The 17,623-nt window shown below is 58.9% G+C and overlaps 2 protein-coding genes across 5 annotated transcripts; both read right to left on the reverse strand.

Annotated features, from left to right (window-relative positions):
* Positions 1-993: 993 nt before the first annotated feature.
* On the reverse strand, positions 994-8,949 carry DHX58 (DExH-box helicase 58). 3 transcript variants are annotated; one of them, XM_032871644.1, is made up of 13 exons: positions 8,914-8,949; positions 8,535-8,704; positions 8,138-8,339; positions 7,568-7,758; positions 6,751-6,867; positions 6,070-6,196; positions 5,695-5,886; positions 4,850-5,106; positions 4,197-4,346; positions 3,947-4,108; positions 3,050-3,240; positions 1,874-1,970; positions 994-1,591 (listed from the first exon to the last, which is right to left on the reverse strand). In XM_032871644.1, the coding sequence occupies exons 2-13, from the start codon at positions 8,700-8,702 to the stop codon at positions 1,406-1,408; spliced, it is 2,040 nt and encodes a 679-aa protein (XP_032727535.1). In that variant the 5' UTR covers positions 8,703-8,704; positions 8,914-8,949; the 3' UTR covers positions 994-1,405. The 3 variants fall into 3 exon arrangements, with proteins under 3 accessions (XP_032727535.1, XP_032727534.1, XP_032727537.1); XM_032871643.1 differs by lacking the exon at positions 8,914-8,949 and adding an exon at positions 8,866-8,907 and having other exon boundaries at positions 8,535-8,702; XM_032871646.1 differs by lacking the exons at positions 3,947-4,108; positions 8,914-8,949 and adding an exon at positions 8,866-8,907 and having other exon boundaries at positions 8,535-8,702.
* A 760-nt stretch (positions 8,950-9,709) lies between these two features.
* KAT2A (lysine acetyltransferase 2A) lies at positions 9,710-17,329 on the reverse strand. 2 transcript variants are annotated; one of them, XM_032871653.1, is made up of 18 exons: positions 16,938-17,329; positions 16,678-16,801; positions 16,191-16,336; positions 15,995-16,084; positions 15,525-15,706; positions 15,233-15,424; positions 14,293-14,399; positions 13,994-14,104; positions 13,766-13,902; positions 13,472-13,680; positions 13,174-13,300; positions 11,978-12,088; positions 11,418-11,561; positions 11,023-11,137; positions 10,895-10,931; positions 10,752-10,815; positions 10,551-10,635; positions 9,710-10,434 (listed from the first exon to the last, which is right to left on the reverse strand). In XM_032871653.1, the coding sequence occupies exons 1-18, from the start codon at positions 17,274-17,276 to the stop codon at positions 10,241-10,243; spliced, it is 2,514 nt and encodes an 837-aa protein (XP_032727544.1). In that variant the 5' UTR covers positions 17,277-17,329; the 3' UTR covers positions 9,710-10,240. The 2 variants fall into 2 exon arrangements, with proteins under 2 accessions (XP_032727544.1, XP_032727543.1); XM_032871652.1 differs by having other exon boundaries at positions 13,766-13,905.
* Positions 17,330-17,623: the final 294 nt, after the last annotated feature.

Here is a 17,623-nt window from a genome sequence, read left to right on the forward strand (position 1 = left end):
CGATGGAGACCAGAGAGACTGGAACTGGAATTTCAGCCTCCATCAGACAAGAGACAGACCGGAGAAAGAAGGTGCTGGGGGAAAGAGAGGGCTTCATTTCCCTGTCTACCCCTTAGGCAGGACCAAGGATGTAGCAGGAGGGAAGGGGGTTAGATGGCGGGAAGGACCGACATCCTGCTCTCAAATCTCTGCCCTAGCCTCCTCCCTTCCTCTTGAAGGTGACTCCTGCCTGCTGGGCCTCTTACTACAGAAATAGCCCTTTCCCTGAAGAATCAACCTAGATCTTGCCTTTCTTTCTCTTCTTTCTTGTTAAAATGAGAACAGAAAATTTAGGCCTTTACCACTTCCCCCACTCCCATGCCTATCTGAGCACCATGCCTGCAGTCCTGGATCTCAGCCTCTCCCCAGTCCAGGGAGGTGACCTGGGGGTTAGGGGAAGATGGAGGGAGCGCTGCTGGGGTTGGAGCCTCTAAGGAGGTGGAGGGGGCGGGGGAGCGGCTCACCTTCTGGATGGCTCTCAAATTTAAACTTGTGATGCTCTCTCCAAATAATGTTACATGGGAACCATAAAGAGGGGTGGTTAAAAAACAAAACAACTTTAACATTAAAAATAGACCACAAAGCAGATCAGGGCTGGGGAGGGGTTACTTGGGAACGAGGAAACTTTTAAGGGTGATGGCTATGTTCATTATTTTGATTGTGGAGGATAGGTTAAAATCTATCAAGCTGTACACTATGAATATGTAGTGTATTTTATGTCAATTATACCTCAACAGATCTATTTTTTAAATACATCTTTTTTTTTTAAGATTTTATGTATTTGAGAGAGTCCAAGATAGCAAGAGAGAACATGAGTGGGAAAGAGAGGGGAGAAGCAGGCTCCCTGCTGAGCAGAGAGCCCTAACTGGGGCTTGATCCCAGGACCATGAGATCATGACCTGAGTTGAAGGTAGACGCTTAACCAACTGAGCCACCCAGGCACCCCACCACATATTTTCTATAGCATTTTTCTACTAGTTTATTTTCAATTTATGAGGAGCCTCAAAAAATAGAGGGGAAGGAATGTCAAGGAGTCAAGGGAAATCGTGTTCATTGCTAGTAGAGTGTGGACAGCTTCCTGCCTCTGTTTCCTCCCCAACCCTGCCTCCATCCAGTGCATTTGAGTATCTGTGGGTGTGAGGGGGGCTTGGGGGCGAGCTGTGGTCCCCGAGTTGCTTCCTCAGTGTGGGAGTCTGAGCCAGCTTGGGCGCCCCAGGTTCCTCTGTGGCTGGTCAGCATGGCACCCGGAAGCTGATGACTCAGGCTGGAGGGGCTTGGCCCCAAGCTTTGCCAGGGGAAGACAGTGGCTGCTGCAGACTCTCCTGCCCCCCTGCAGGCGGAGGTGGGCACTGCAGTGACAAGGGGCTCATTCTAAGGAGAGGTCGGCCAGGTTCTGGGTGCAGTGCTGCAGGTAGTCAAAGTCAGGCACTGGGAAGGGCACGCGGGACCACTTCTTGGACTGGACTCTCCCCCGGGGCGTCTGTAGAAGCATGCTGCGGACCCGGAGCACCGGCAGCTTCACTGACTTGTAGATCATCTGCAGACCCCAGGCCTGAGGGTGGAACAGGGAAGGCTGGGCTGGGGTCACTGTCCTCAGACTGGGCTTCTCTCCTCAAGGTGGGGGATCTGTGAATGCAGGGCCTGTGTCTCCCACCTCAGAGCTGTCTCCGCAATCACATCGTGGGCTCCCTAAGCTAGCAGTTCAACCCTTCTCCTCCAATTGGGGGCTCCTACGGCGGAGCAGGAGGGTGTCCTGATGGCAGAAGGCTGGGCCTCCTCTCTCAGACTAGGGATTCTGAAGACTGGAGTTGAGGGCTGAGGCCCGAACACTTACCTCCCCACAGTTCCTGCAGTGAATGGTACCCCCAGGCTTCCAGTCCTTGAAGGCTCTGTCAATGACCACAGCCCCCTGGGAAACACTGTAGTAGATCCTGGAGAGGAATGGGAGTCAGTCCTCATGCCCTCCTGCTTGCTGGGCCTCAGGCTCTTCTGCCTGCCAAGAGGCACAGAGACTCTGCAGAGCCTGGAGCTCTGCCCTCCAGTAAGTTCTGCCTGTGCGGCCTCATTGCGTGTCCTCTGCTCGGGCTCAGGCCTCAGCACTACACACCCAGATGATTCTAACCATCCCACCCCCCGGTGCCTCTCCCAGCTCCACCTTTCCATCCCAATTCATCACTCCCAACCCACACCATCCTTCCACCAACTGCCAGGGTGATCTTCTAAAAATGTAAATCTGACCTTGACATTCCCTTGCTCAAAATCCACCCAAGACTCCTCTCTGCCTGTGGGACAAAGGCCAGACTTTCAGGCCTGAACTTCACGGCTCTCCCCCCGTCAGCCTGTCTTCTTCGGGGTCTCATCCTTCACAGTCCTTCCCACACGAGCCAGCCAGAGGCAGTGCTCGCACATCATCTGGGCTCATCCCCCCTACCAGCCTGATCCGTCCTACAAGAACTCATTAAAATGCTGCCTCCTTAAATGAGAGGACCTGGTGTGCAGATCCTTGGCCCAGGGGCCTGGCACACAGTGGCTCCCTAGTAAATACTTAATGAATGGATGGATGGATGGATGGATGGACGGACGGACGGACGGATGGAGGATGGGGGAAGGTTACCCTCAAGAGGACAGAGGATGAGAGGGTGATGGTTCAGGGACAAGCAGCCCCTCTGTCTTAGTGTAGGTGGGACTGGATGGGGAGGTGGGTGAGAAGCCCAGTTCATGGCCTCTCAGCATTTGGTATCCTGAACTCCAGTGCCTGCCCAACCACCCAGTGGCCATGGGAGCCCGGACAAGTCACTCTGCCTCTCTGAGCCTCTGTTTGCTTACATGCGAAATGGGGCAGTGATAAAACCTGTCTAGCCAGCCGCTTGAAAATACAGACTCGGTACTTGTCAAAAATGCCCTTTCAGCTCCCAAAGTCTCAGGGCACGGTCTGGATGGGAGGCGTTCTCTGTCCCCCATCATGCCCCTCCCTCCCACTCATCCTGCCAGCCCCTTCCCCTGGCCTCACGAGAAGTTGGGGTTCACGTTGACGTGGTGGGCATCCTCCACCTTCCGCAGGTCACTCCCATGGCCCACGGCCACCATGCAGTTGACACAGAGGAGCTGCACCTCCTCAGCGGAGAACTGCTGCCGCTGACTCTCCCGCTGGGCTGCCCGGGCCGCCCGCTTGACCAGAGTGCCCCGCTGCAGGTCCCGGATCTGGGGTCAGAGGGGACACCAGGCAGAGCTGGGGCCTCACAGGCCTGACCCCTGGAACACTCTCAGGGTCTAAGGGCTCCCGAAGACCTCAGATCATTAGTATTCAGAAGGGACTTCCCTCCACCCTCCCTGGAGCTTCGAGAAGCAGCTCTGTGGAGAAAAAGAATATGGACCAGGGGCAATGCTGGGAGCAGGGACAATGCTGGGAGCAGGGCAAGCTCTGTTGCCGAGTCTCTGCCCCCTCTATGGAGGATTTTGTGCAAAGCTGCTTCTTGGACTGTAACATGGGGCATCACTAATAATTGGGCTGGGATGACAGGGGTCCACAGGGACCGACCTGGGTGAGGTTGGACAATGGTGACCCTGCCTCAGGGGAAACTGAATTAAGTCCTGGTTCTGGGCTTATTTTGGGCACATGTCTTTGTTTCCTCCCAGCCTGGTGCCGGAAGCACTGTAAGGCAGCCCTCACAGATACATGAAGTATTTGGTGACATGGCATCTTGGAGAAGAGCCACTGCCTTCCCAGGAAGCCCCAGCCTTGGCCTCTACCCTCCCTGCCATTCAAACGTTCCCACGCGGGCCACATCAGTCCCCAGGAAAGGGGGAGCAGGGGCATGTGTGTGCGCGTGTGTAGCCAGAGGCCTTCCAGGCAGAGTGCCCTCAGCCTTCCCTCCCCCAGCCCGCACGGTGTGCAGACCACCCAGACCTTGGCCTGGTACTCGGCCTCGTCCATCTCCTGCACAGCGGCCACGGCCCGCTCCATCAGCCTCTCCAGCACCTCATTGGTCAGCTCCCGCCGCAGCTCCCGACTGCCTTGGGTTGCCACAAATGAGTACTTGCTCTGACCAGCCCGGGCTCGGCCCCTGGCCTGAGGGAGGAGATTGGGCGTGGCCTTGAGTGGGCCTGTGATCCCACGAGGACCTTTGAGGGCTGTTGGCAACACAGGGTTTGCACACCTGGACCATGGAGATCTCGTTGGTCAGGAGCCCGTAGCGCACCACCACGTTGCACTGGGGGATGTCCAGTCCCTCTTCCGCCACACTCGTGGCCACCAGGAGGTTCAGGGTGCCAGTCCGGAACTTCCGGATCACTTCTTGTTGGTCTCTCTGGGGTGGGGGAGGAGCAAGAGGATGGGCGCCAAGTGGTTTGCTTGCCCTCCTGCGACCCAGCATCACCTGGTTCGAGAGTTTGCCCCTTTTCCGAGGGAGCCTGAGTCTCCACCGCTACCCCCAGCATCTTGCCCGTCTTGCCAGCTAACCCCACCTAACCCCTGCCTCCCCTACAGACTCTTAAGGGCCCCCACCTGTCTATGGTAGGAGGTCGCAGGACCTATTCTTCTCCAGCAAGGGACTCCAGACCTCTGATCCTCTGTCCTGAAAACACCACTTTCCTCCTTCCCTGCAGATTCCCCAAGCGTCAGCCTCTCTGCGCCCAGGGACCCCCAAACTAGGAAAAGCCTCAGTACCGGGGATCTCAGAGTGCACCCCTCTCCCCCGTTCTCTGCCTTCTGCCTGGGGAAACCAGGCCCCCACAGCTCCGTGAAGACTCTACCCCACCTCTCTCCCCTAAGAACTCCCCCAGTGCTGGCTCCTCTCCTCAAAGCCCACACCTGGGTCATATGGGTGTTCTGGCTGCTGTTCCCCGCCCCGATCAGCAGGTCAGCCCTGATGTCCATGGTCTGCAGGCCCGGCTGCTGCTGGAGCCAGAGCAGGAGGGAGTGGACGCTCTGGCGGGTCTGCGTGAAGATGATGCCCCGGGGGCTGTCGTCGCTGCCCCCAAACTGCTCCCGCAGGATCTCTTCTAACATCTCCAGTTTTGGGTTCTCCGGGCTGCCCGTTGCCAGGTGGGCCAGCTCATTCTTGTAATCTGCCAGAAAGGCCCAAAACAGAGGCACAGGCATCAGGCCTGGAGGTGGGCAGGGCAGGGCGGGAGAGGGTGTGGCTCACAGGGACAGGACTGTGGGTGTAGAGGGAGCCTGAAGCTATCTGCCCCCTGATTCCCCCTGAAGGGCCCCAAGACAACACTCAAGGACACGCTCTGCCCGCCCACCCAGCCTGACACCAGGGGCCTATAGTACAGAATTCTTCGCAGACACATCTCTGACCTCTGCTACCCAGGATTAACTCAACCTCAGGTGTCTCTGTTCAGAAAAGTCCTTGCCCCGCCCCTCAGGCTTGCTGAGGCCTCTTGCCTTAAATGCCACTCGCAGACCACCTCCCTTTCCCAGCTTCAAGGTATCACAACAGCCCCAGACTTTCAAGAAACAGTCCCCCAACTAAATGAATTCGTTTTCATGTCTATACAAACCTTTAAAAATGAGGGCATACATCTTTTGTCCTATCCAGGTCCTTGACTCTCGGTTAGAAAAACAGGGCCCCAGTACCCTCGTTGGCCCCTTTTGCCACCCTGCGTTGGCGCCGGGGTCCCGTCTAGTCCAGTTCCCGCGGGTCTCACCATGGAACAGCGCCAGCAGCCAGCGCTCGGCCTGCAGGATCTGGGTCTTCGTGGCGCGCTCCTTGTCGTAGAAATCCCGCAGCCAGTCCAGGGCGTCCACAGCACGGACCGTGTCGTGGATGAGCAGCGCATCGTTGTAGCGCCGCAGGTGAAGAGCGTAGACCCGACGCTCCTGGAGCCCGGCCTTGGCCGCTGCGGGAGGGATGGGGGGCGGGGGAAGGCCTCAGGGTCTGAGCGGCCACGCCCCTCCAGGCCTGCTCCTGCCTTAGACTCCACCGCCCCTTCCCCCCCCCCCACCCCACCCCCCGCCCCGGGGGGAGCTCCGCCCCGGCAGGTCCCGGCCTCCAGGCCCTCCGAGCCGACCGCCCCTCTCACCAGCCTGGCTCAGCTCCACCACCTGCTGCTCGTAATTCTGCGTCCCGAAGTCCCGGCTCAACTCGAGCATCTCCAGGCGGTTGTGGATTTGGTCCATGAGTTTCTTCAGTGTGTCCCCAAATGGGTCCTGGATGGGAAGAGGGCGTGAAGGGATTCCCATACACCGGGGTGGGGGGGGGGCGGCGGGAGCCGTGAACACCCCGCATGGCTCCTGCCGCCAGGTCGGTGTTTGAGAAGAGGGCGCTCCAGAGAGAAGCCTGCCGGGATATGAAGAAGTCCCAGCTGGAGGCTGGGGTCCTGCTCTGCCTCGACCTCCTGCGTGCCCTTGACCTCTGGCCCGGGGAAAGCAATGTCTAAGTCCTTATGCAGCCCTTGTCCTAGCAGACGCCAGACAGTGTCTACACTGCAGGAGAGACCCTCTACCCGAGGTGTAGGGCCCAAGGTGTAGGGTTTGCAAAGCATCCCACAGGGTTTCTACAGATGCCCACGGAGGCATCAGGGAGTCAAACAGCAGGCTGTGGGAACGGGCTGGAGCTTCCCCATTTCACAAAACTGACAAACAGAGGCTCAGAGAAATAAGCAAGTACCCAGAAGTCCCAGAGCTCCAGTGGGTAGAGTCAGGGCTCAAGGCCAGGTGCCCTAACTTCACACCAGACGCCCCCCCGACCCCGCCCCACTCACCTGGGTGCGCCTGTGGCAGAGGTTGTACTGTTTGCAGGGCTGAGGCCTGAGCTCCTGCAGCTGGGGGCGGTAGGTCTTCGGTGACATGATGCGCCATGTGTCCAGGTTGGCACAGAGCTGGGTAAAGACAAAAGGGTTCACTCGAATGGGGGACAGTCCTGTGAAGACAGTGGGCAGAACTCTGAGACTGGGTGAGGTCCCAGCGGCCCTGGAGCAGGGCCACCGGAAGTGGGGATTCACTTCCTCAACAAATATTTATTGCTCGCCAGCTCTGTGCCCAGGGCTGTTGTAGGTAGCGGGGATCCAAAGAGTCTTATTTTGGAGTTGGGGAGACAGATGTTAAACCAGTGAAGCTAGCAGAATGGGAGGGTTTCGGGCAGTATTAATGAGCTCTGAAGACAATAAAATTGGATGGCATGTTAGGGTGCAGTGGGGGTGATCAGGGAAGGTTCTGAGGCAGTGACATTTAAGCTGTTCCCTGAGTGACAAGAAGCCAGACAGGTCAAGTGCAGGGGGAAAGGCATTCAGAACAAAAGGGAGAGCGAGTACAAAGGTCCTGAGAAGGACCTGATATGGTCAAGATCCAGAGAGAAGGCTGGTAGAGTAGGCGTGAGGGGAGGGTGCCAGAAACGAGGTTGGAGAGGCAGGCTGGGTCCATGGAACTTTTGTAAGCCACGATAGACCACAGAGTCTAAGCGCAGTGAGAAGCCACTGGGGGGCTGGAGCTTGTGTGCCTGGGAGAGCCTGGGGAGGGCATGGGGCAGGTGGCAGGGGTGGGGGGCTCTGGTAGGGGCAGGGCCACGGGGGCCAAGCTGACCTGCAGGATGTGGTCGATGGCCCCCTTGAGCGTGGAGGCCCCGCCGGTGCCTGGGGAGGCTGTGAGCCCCAGCACCTGGGGCAGGGGCCGAATCCTCTGGAGTTTATGCTCTAAGTACCGGCTCAGGATGACATTGTAGACAGTGTCTTTGTGCGTGTGGTGACACTCATCCACCACGAGCAGGGAGAAGGCTGGGGACACAAGGGGCAAGGCTGTGACCTACACCTGCAAAGCCCTTCCTCCCCCATAAGCTTTTCTGAGCGCAGCCCCCACAGGTCGTTTCTCTCCTTCCTCCTTTTTCAACTTGCACTGGGGCTCCGGAGAGCAGCCTAGGCAGGGGTGACTTACCTTCATTTTACACATTAGTCAACTGAGGTTCGGCAGGGGTGGCTCGGGGGACTTGCCGCAGATCCCACACCCTAGCCAGGCTGACTTCCATGATGGTGTACGGTGAATGGGGAACCCCTCACTCCCACCAAATGTCCCGCAGCTTTACTGGAAGGGGTGTCCTGGGGGCAGCAGGTAGGCTGCCTCAGGTGCGTACCCTTGGCCCTCGCTCACAGCCCTCACCATTGAGCTCCACGTGCTCTTCCTCCTCGGGGCTGGTCAGCGCCATCTGGAGCAGCTCCGCTGTGCAGATGATCAAGTCATGGCTCCGGGCCAGGTGGCCAAAGCCAGCTCGTGGCCCCATGTCCCCGCTCAGGGTTATAATGGCCCAGCGTCTGTCCAGCATGCGGCTGAACTCCTCACAATGCTGGCTCACCAGGTGCACCTGCGGACGGAGAATGAGGTGAGGGCAGGCAGCTGGACAGGCGGCAAGGTGACCCCCCCAGGACTGGGCTGGGGACAGGAATGGGAGAAAAGGCAGGTGAGCTTAGAGGTGGCCACGGCAGCCCCGGAGTTCCAGACGGGCTCTGGGGACACCTGAGGAGCTGAGACCCCGCCGAGGGGAGTGTGGGCTACTCACCCTGTTGACCAGTACCACCACCTTGGCTCTGTCCACAGTCTCCAGATGCCTTTTGGCCACGTACGCAGCTGCCCAGGTCTTCCCAGCCCCCGTGGGCAGCCACACGATGATATTCTTGCCCTCTAGGGCAGGCATGATTACCTCCCACTGGTAGTGTCGCAACTCCATCTTGAGAATGGAAGGAGACTCTGACCCCTGGCCCACGAAGCCCCCTCCCAGCTCCCAACCACCCCCCACCCCCCCACCCCCGCTCCTGGAGAACACAGTCTGGGGCCCGAGACCACCCCATCCCCGCTTGAGGGAGGTGGGGCAGGGCAGGGCAGGGATCTACCTGGAACCTGATCTGGCCAAGACAGGAGGCAGAAGTAACACAAACTCTGACTTCTGCCTTGTCGGGTCTTATCTGCAACACCTGCCAAGGTGAGGGCCGGCTTAACTTAGCCGGATGCCGATGCCGATGCCGATGCCGGTGCCGATGCCGATGCCAGTGCCCCTGGGCTGAGCAGAAATCGAAAACAGAAACTGAAACTGAGGGAGGAGTCAGCTCCGGCTGAGTTCAGCCTTAGGAATCTCCCTTCCCTCTTTGCCCCTCCCCCAGCAAAGCTGCAGGAAAGTACCCTTTCACTCCTCCTGGGTCCTGCGGCTCCCTTCCCCAACAGTGGAGTCTCAGCCACCCCACCCCGACCCCACGCCTTTCGAGCCAGCTGTAACCATGTAGACCCAGGCCAAGGCGGCCGGGTGGAGAACTGGGACCCCTGCAGCCCCCACACCTGGACCAGGAGCAGCCAGGAGCAGGGAGAAGTGGGGGCTGCAGCCGACAGGTGCCATCACTGCAGGGGCATCAGACTAGGCAGGAGGCTGGTGGGGGAGGGTGGCCCCTGCACCAGCGGAATTTTTTAAGAGTGTACTTATTTGAGAGAGAACACGTGCCAGAAAGCAGGAGCAGGGGGAGTGGCAGAGGAAGAGGGAGAAGCAGGCTCCCCGCTGAGAACGGGGGCCGATCCCAGGACCCCCGGATCATGACTAGAGGGGAAGGCAGACACTTAACCGACTGAGCCCCCCAGGTGCCCCATCCATCTGAGCTTTAATAGGTGCACTTCTGCAGGAGGTCCGGGCAGGAACAGGGTCAACCTGCCAAGGTTGGGGACCTTACCAAAGAAACAATCACACAGAGAAAAAAAAAAAGAGCTTTATTGTTCCCTCTGAGGGATTAATGCCAGGAAATGAATGGTCCCCGGGGCCCCCCACTCCTAGGGGGCAGACAGAACAGTGCAGGGTGAGGGGTGAGGCAAGGCCCCTCCAATCCCAGTTGAACTTCAAACACTGAAGCCCCTCCCTCACGCTAAGATGTACAGTCCCCATCCTCCAGGAAACAATGGGCTGGGTCAGGCCCAGGACTCCAAGACTCCATGGCTCTGTGGGGACAGGGCTGGGGGCCACCGGGGCCGGTCAGGGCTTATCCTCTGGCCAGCAGCCACTTGGGAGGGGCTGAGCCCCGGACCCAGGAGACCCCTCCCCAAGGTCAGATACAACGAAAGCTGTGTGTGCAGGTGGGGGGCACCTGCAGTTCCAAGAAGGGCCGCAGGGCCAGGGGCTGGAGCGTCCGGAGCTGAGAGGCACCAGGCCTCCAGGGCCGCCCCCTGGCCATCGGATCAGAACCCGAGGTGGACACATTCCAGGTCAAGGCTGCGGTCCAAAGCCGGAGACTACTTGTCAATGAGCCCCCCCTCCTTGAGCTTGAAGTAGAAGAACTTCTCCAGGGCGCTGGCGCAGCGGCAGTACTCGCTGTCCGGGGGGTTGTACTCGCGGCAGTTGGCGATGACCCGCTGCAGGTCGGCCACGAAGAGCTTGCGGGTGACGTAGTAGCGGCTGCGCAGTCGCTCGGTCATGGTCTTCAGGTCTGGGGCGGCGGGACGTAAGGGCACACCTTTGGGAGGCTGGGGAGGGCAGGGCTGTGGGGCCCAGGGAAGGCAGAGGCAGGGGCAGGTTTGGGGGGCAGGAATGGAGCGTCCTCACCGATAGGGAAGCGGATGACCTCGTAGTAGTCAGGGGCTTCCGCCTTCTTCACAGGCTCCATGAAGGGCCAGGCACTGGGGTGTGACTGGAGAGGAAAGCCAAGCTGGAGCCAGGCCCACTGCGCCCTCCGCCCAGCTGGTGAGGACCACCCACCCCAGCCACTGGCACAGGTGCTCCCAGAAGGGAACCTGGTCTCCCCACCTTGATCTGGGCCAGCAAGTTTTTGAGGGTCGTGTAGAGCTGGTCTGGATCCTTCAGCTCCTTCCTGGGGCAAGAGATGCCACGTCTGAGGCCCTGGGTCCTTCTGCCTCCCCTGACACCCACCTCCTCCACACAATACTCACCCCTTCTCCTTCCCCAGTGGCTTCCAGCCCGTCTCTCCTGCAAAGTGGGGAGTGGGGAGAGCATCCCTAAGAATTTGAGAACACACCCCCAGCAGGGTGCCCCCTCCCCCACCAAGACCCCTGCTCACGAATGCCGGGGACACTCTCCACGGGGATCTGCCTCACTCCCTCCTTGAAGCAGCTGAGCCCGGGGTACACCTTTCGGATCTGGGCCTGTTTGCGCTCAATCAGCTTCTTGATGATCTGAGGGAAGGCAGGGCCTGAGAGGCCAACTCCAGCCCCAGCAGCAACCCTCCCAGGGCCAGAGGCGGAGGCCCTGCCCCTGAGCCCAGGCACCTCACCACCTAACTTCCCTGAGAGGCAAAGCAAGAACCAAGATCCTGGCCCACGCCCACCTCACAAGTGCACATACCATGTGGCACATATCCACGCACGTGTGCTCACCCCCCCCATGCACATGAAAAGTCCCAGGGCTGAGTGCATGCGCGCGCGCGCACACACACACACACGTGCACACACACACCTCCTTCTGCTTTTTGATGATGTGGGACAGCTCCGTGTAGGGGATCCGGGGATTCAGCTCACACTCCATCAATGTTGCACCCTCATAGTCCTTAATGTAGCCCAGGTAGCGGCTCTTGGGCACTTTGATGTCCTTGGAGAAGCCCTAGGGAGTGGACAGTTATGACCTGACCCACCAGCAAGGCCCTTCCAACTTGAATCACCCTTCCCCCCGAAGCCCCCTGAGGGGCCGGGCAGGCCATGTCCCCTTCTCCCTGGTTCCCGGATCACCTTCTGTGGTAGCTGGTGTGCAGGCGGGGGGCTCTGTATTGTGTGGGCTCAATTAATCTGTCCCTGGGAAGGCTCTAGGTCAGCTGCCCCTCCCAGCCCACCCTCAACAGTCTCCCAGTTCTTCCACCCTGCCTGACTGCCCTACAGGTCCCTACTCTTCACTGAGGCAGCAGCGGGAGGCAGGCAGCTGGGCACGGAAGACTTCCCTCCCATCCCATCCCCACCAGCAGGCTGGACAGGATGACCTCCAGCCCCAGGCAGCAGGCAAGTATGGGCTGAGGCAAGAGTCACCTGCTTTTTGAAGTAGCCGATGGCATACTCGTCAGCATAGGTGAGGAAGTAGAGGATGTTGTGTTTGATGTGATACTCCTTCAGGTGGTTCATCAGGTGAGTCCCATAGCCCTGCGGGGGAGGGGAGCAGGGCTTAGCAGGGGAGCCCCGAATGGAGAGAGCAGACTGCATAGGAGGTAGGGACAGCCAGGGGACCCAGGACAGGGAGGAGGAAAGGCAACTGGCAGAGGAACTGGAGTGTGTGGGGAGAAAGCGAAGGAAACCGTGTTTCTAAGCGCTTACTCAGGGCCACGTGTGGTGCCTGGGACTTTACAGACCACCTCTCAGGTCAGTCCACGAGGTGAGTATTTTTATCTCCATTTCCCAGAGAAAAAACCCCAAGAAACCAAAACCTGCAACCCAACTATGTTAACTACGTTAGGAAATGTGTCCCAAGTCAGCCAGCCAGCCATGGTAAGGCCAGGACTGAAATCCCAACCAGGAAGTTGCGGTCCCCATGTCACTGGTTCCCAGTTCCTGGGCCTCAGAGTGAGGGGGGAAGGGGAAGAGGAATCACAAGGGCCCTACTCATTTCAAATCTGAACCCTAAAGAGAGAGTGTCTCCCATACAGGTCAAGACCGAGTGGCACCATGCAAATCTGGCTTACAGAAACCAGGATAACTGGGAACCCTACCAGCGGGTCTGTTATGCCAACTAAGGACAGAACCCAGGACTATCACCCAGCACCAGGCTAGTGTAAAAACTATTAACTCCTTGGTATATGTGAATGTTCAGGTGTTGAAAGAAATTCAGGTTCATTTAAAATTGTTATTCGTAGGGGTGTCTGGTTGGCTCAGTCGGTTAAGTGGCCAACTCCCGATTTCAGCCCAGATCACGATCTCTGGGTTGTGAGATCGAGCCCCACATCAGACTCTATGCTCAGCAGGGAGTCTGCTTGAGATTCTCTCCCTCTGCCCCTCCCCCTGCTTGTGTGCTTATGCGTTCACTCAGTCTCTCTATATAAAATAAATAAACCTTTAAAAAAAGAAAATAAGAGCATTAATGGTTTGGGGACTCTAAAGTGTTTTCTTAATGCAGTTACCAAAGGACAACCGCCCCCTTGTGGGGCTGGAAGGAACTGGCCGGCCACTGAAAGAAGGACTGGAGACTGTGGCTTCCCCTCTGTGCAAACTGGGGCTGGGGCCAAGGCACTCACCTTGACCTGCTCATTCGAGGTGACGGCGCAGAAGACAATCTCTGTGAAGCCCTGAGTGGGAAACATGCGGAAGCAGATCCCACCGATGACCCGCCCATCCTTGATCAAGGCCAGAGTTTTGTGCTTCCTAAGGGGAGAGGGGAAAGGTCACGGCCCCTACCTGGTCCCCAGATGCCTCCCAGGTCCCTAGAGCCTTGGAGGCCAGGGCTGTATTCAGAGCCAGAAGCGGAGGAGCAAGTATTCCCACAGGCTGGGGACGGGCATGGTGCCTGGGGCTGGGGCCCTTGTGGGGACGCACGGGTCAAAGACGAGACGGGCGATATACTCCTTGGGCATGCGTGGCAGCTGGTGGGAGAAGACGTTCTGCAGCCCCACAAGCCAGAGCAACACCCGCCGGTTGGCCTTGGGTGTCAGGGAGTTGCCGATGACGTGGAACTCGATGATGCCGCGGCGCTCCTCCAGGCGGGCTGTCTCGTCCCGGGCTGCGTTGGCCGACAGCAGGCTCGTCTGGGCACCAGAGGTAAGGGAGTGAGCTGCGGCTTCTGGCCGGTGAGCCCCCTCCCCACACTATGTAGCGAGCCAGGCTGCCCACCTCAGGCCCCAGCATGGCGGCGGGGTCGGTGATGGTGAGCATGACCTCGTTGACCAGCTCCATGGGGATGTCGCCCATGACGCGGAGCCGCTTGGCATCCTCCAGGGTCAGGTTCTCTGGGAGCTTCCTCTTCTCACCTGCTGGGGAAGGTTGGCAGGGTCTCCGGTGGACAGCAAAAGAGGTTAGGGGGGCCAAATGAGAGTCAGGGTTCAGGGGTCAAGTACTCACCTGGCATGGGCTCAGCCCCTCCGGAATCCAGGCTCAAGGAGCTGTTGCTGCCCCCACCCATGGTGGGGCTGAAGAGGGGGGCGCTGGGGACAACTGTCGCGCTGACTGTAGCTGAGAGGGAGCGAAATCAGGGATAGGGGGTGGTCAGAGGTGGTGGTAGGTCCCCAAAAAAGGATTCCCCAGACACACCCTCCTGCATGTCCCCACTGCTGCCATCCGCAGTGCTTCTTCCCGGCGGAGGGCTGAGCTCTGCCAGGGAAGCCAAGCCAAGAGCCTGCAGAGCCTGCTGGGGCACGTACCCGGCCTGGGCACCAGCTGCGTCCCCTCTGAGGGCGGCATGGTGAAGCCAGACTCCCAGATCGGAGAGTTTGCCCCATAGATCTCCTCCTCCAGCATGGACAGGAATCTGTGGGGAGGGTACAGGCTGTCTCACAACTCTGTCCTCCAACCAAGGCAGCAGCCTGGACCAGACACCAGAAGGAATGGAGGCAGGTTGAGAGACCCAAATGTTACAGAATTGGGAGCCGAAGAACGGAGACAGCCTTCAGACTAGGGGAAGACACAGTCCTCAGCCTCTTGGGAGCCCCTAGTCAGAGGCAGAACAGGACAATCTAGACAGAGAACAAAGGCCAAGTCTACCAGTGTGCGGCACAGGGGGACAGGGTCTGAGCTGGTGCCTTCCTGAGCTATGTGGGAAGTGCACAAGTCACCCTGGGTCTCAGGATCCCCTCCTGCCACCTCATAGTCCCAGCTGGCGGCAGAAGGGGCACTGAAAGGCCTGCATTAGTCAGTGGACGCTTCTTATACCGGGTAGCTATGAGCCAGGTTTAAAACGAGAGGAAAGTATAGCAGAAGAGAGGAAAATCTCACAGAAAGGACCGCGACGGGAGTGGAAATCGGTTTCCCCTCAAGCGTAAGCTCTGGTTTCTTGGTGCACTGTGCTTCTGAGGCTGTGTCCAGGCCCCGTGGGAAACAATGAATCCCATCTACCAGGGGCGTGGGCAAGGGTAAAGATAGCACTCGGGCCATGTCCCTGCCATTCCCAGACTAGTACATGCAAAGGCAAATGCCGGCAAGTCACAACTGGGCCCCAGACAAGTGTGCCAGGTAGACACCCAGATCCCAGAAGCCTCCTGGAGGGGAAGGAGAGACCACTCCAGGAAGCCTTCCTGGAAAAAAGGGGACAACAGGGAGAATGTGAACTTGGGACAGATCCTGATAGGCCAGAACAAGCCTTACTTTGGGAAGTGGGTGAGGATGAGGGTCCTCTTCTCAGGCACCAGCTTGTCCTTCTCCACCCGGAATTTCTCCAGCAACTGTCGCCGGGTCACCGTGAAGATGGAGCGGAGGAGGCTTCGCCCGAAGATGTGAGTGGTCTCGTAGCGGGGGAGGCTGTCGCAGCTCTGGGGCACATGGCAGTAGCAGAGCCATCTATGGGCAGCAGGGAGGTGGGAAGGGAGAATGAGGGTGCTGGACCCAGGCTGGGCCTCCAGGCCTCCCCCACCCCCACGCTGGCCCTGGCTGGGCCTACCTGGTATAATTGACCTTGTAGGTAGCCACGTCCTCGGCCTGAGACCGCTGCCGAAATTGGGCAGGCGTCTCAAGCTTCCAGTAGTTAAGGCAGAGCAGGAACATCTTTGAGAGCTCAAACATCGTCTGCCGCTCCCGAGGAGCCAGGTGACTGAACTTATACTGCACGAAGTTCAGCACACCCTGAGAAGTGGGCAGGGCACAAGACCGGGAAGGAGACGTGAGCAGCAAGCAGGGGTTTCTTACCCAAAACCTGGTGCTTCCTGAGGGGAGCTAAAGCTCACCTCTCCCTCTGGGGCTCTTGGTGAAGAAAAACTCCGTCCCCCTTTCCACCCCCATGTCCATCTTGAGCCCCAAACTCCCTCCCTTCTCTGAACCTGTCCCTTGTTCTCAGCTTGAAGAGGATGGGGAACACAGGCTCCTCACTCCTCCAAGATGCCCCCAATTCTCTTACCAACTCCCTCACCCCACCTGCTCAATATTAGGCTTCTCAAAGGGGGGACTGCCCAGGGAGCCCTCCACCACTGGCCGGGTCATCTGCAGGATGCATTTCCGCAGGAGCTGGAGGAAGAGTAAGGGGGAAGAGGAGAGGTCAGTGGAGCTCAGAGCTGCAGACTCCCCAGCCCCACCTCCTTTGCTCACTCACACTCACTTGGATGAAACTCACCTTGAAGAGGTAGAAATAGACCTGCTTAGTGTCTGTGTCCTCCTCTTTGTGAACAGACATAAACAGATTCTCCACGTCCACCACCATACCCAGCAACCGGTTGATCTCATCCTCTGACACATTCTCCAGGTGGGACACGTGGTCAGCTGTAAGAAGGATAAGTGATAGGGTTGGGAAGAATGGACACATCACCAGAGCTCCCCATCCCTCTTCATCACCAGCCAATTTACAACCTAAGTCCCTCCAACCAGTGTGACCGGCAATGAGACCAGCTGCTCCTACGTCAGCCCTTGGGTGGACCCTGTCTCTTCTGGGCTGGCAGATTTCCTGTCTCTTCCCTTGGGAGAATACATGCTTCCAACCCAATCCCTCCTTAAGGGGGCATTTTTAGTTTCACAGATAAAGCTCCCTGACACTTAAAAAAGCCCGTCCAAGCAGGACCCAGCACCTGCCCCCGCCCCAGCTCCAAGGGCACTACCTGCCTTACCCAAGGGGTGCTCACAACTGCGGCACAGCTCGCTCAGGTTGGCAGCTGGCTGCTGCAGGTCCATGCGGGGTGCAGTGGGGGGCTTGGGGTTTTTCCAGCCATTACACTTGCAGGTTTCATTGGCCTGCAGAAGACTCAGTCAACAGCCCTGTAACTGGGGACGGGGAGCCGATCCCCAGCCACAGATTTGCCCCCATTCCCACCCGAGACCCGGGATGCCCCAAGCCCCGCCCCCTTCTCACCCCAGGCCCCGCCCCCACCTTGCAAGCCGAGAAGACCCCTAGCTTCTCGAGCTTCTTGGCGCGCGGCAGCCCCCGGACTTGCGCCTTCCTCTGGCTGGCGCGCTGCTGCTGGCTCAGACCAGGTCGAGCCGGATCCCCTCCGCTCCCCGTCCCCCCACTTCCTACCCCAGGACCCCCAGTCCCTGTGCTGCCGGCTGGCGCTGCAGCTGGGGCGGGGGCTGGTGCCGGAGTGGGAGCCGGAGTCGGGGCAGAAGCCGGACTAGGGGCAGGAGTCGGAGTTGGGGCAGGGGCTGGAGACTGAAGGGGACGGGGCTGAGTGGCCGGGGCCGGGGTCGAGGCCTGGGAAGGTTCCGCCATGTCCTCCCCCGCAGCGGAGCGCGGCGCGGCGCTCCCAGCCCTAGGGCCGCATGGGCAACCGGCGCTCAACGCGCAGGCGTCGCTGCGCCGGAGCATGGTGGGAGTTGTAGTCTTCCACGGCCGCTCCCTTGGCCTCCAGCTTCCAGACTTTTCTGTCTTGTCTGTGGGTCCCAGACAAACAAGTGAAGCCTGAGTCATTACCCCAGATTGGCCTCTCCTTACTTATAATCTCTCTTTGAAGGATTCCGGGATTGGTGCTTTTGTGGGGACTTGGAGAAGCATCTGAGAAAACTGGCTTCTGTTGAGGGGAATCGTGGAGTCCGCCCACCTCCCAAGCGTCGGGGTAG

Source organism: Lontra canadensis, unplaced genomic scaffold, assembly GCF_010015895.1.
Source record: "Lontra canadensis isolate GAN:19392208 unplaced genomic scaffold, GSC_riverotter_1.0 scaffold43, whole genome shotgun sequence".
In the NCBI taxonomy this organism is placed as follows: domain Eukaryota; kingdom Metazoa; phylum Chordata; class Mammalia; order Carnivora; family Mustelidae; genus Lontra; species Lontra canadensis.

Coding starts and splice junctions, on each gene's coding strand:
- DHX58 (XM_032871644.1), bottom strand. CDS start 8,702: ATGGAGTTGCGACACTACCAGTGGGAGGTAATCATGCCTGCCCTAGAG. Junction 5,887..6,069: donor GGTGGAGCTGAGCCAGGCTG/GTGAGAGGGGCG, acceptor TCCCTCCCGCAG/CGGCCAAGGCCGGGCTCCAG. Junction 1,971..3,049: donor AACGTGAACCCCAACTTCTC/GTGAGGCCAGGG, acceptor ATTCCTCTCCAG/GATCTACTACAGTGTTTCCC.
- KAT2A (XM_032871652.1), bottom strand. CDS start 17,276: ATGGCGGAACCTTCCCAGGCCTCGACCCCGGCCCCGGCCACTCAGCCC. Junction 12,089..13,173: donor CCTCGAATGAGCAGGTCAAG/GTGAGTGCCTTG, acceptor CCTCCCCCGCAG/GGCTATGGGACTCACCTGAT. Junction 11,138..11,417: donor TCATCAAAAAGCAGAAGGAG/GTGTGTGTGTGC, acceptor GCCTTCCCTCAG/ATCATCAAGAAGCTGATTGA.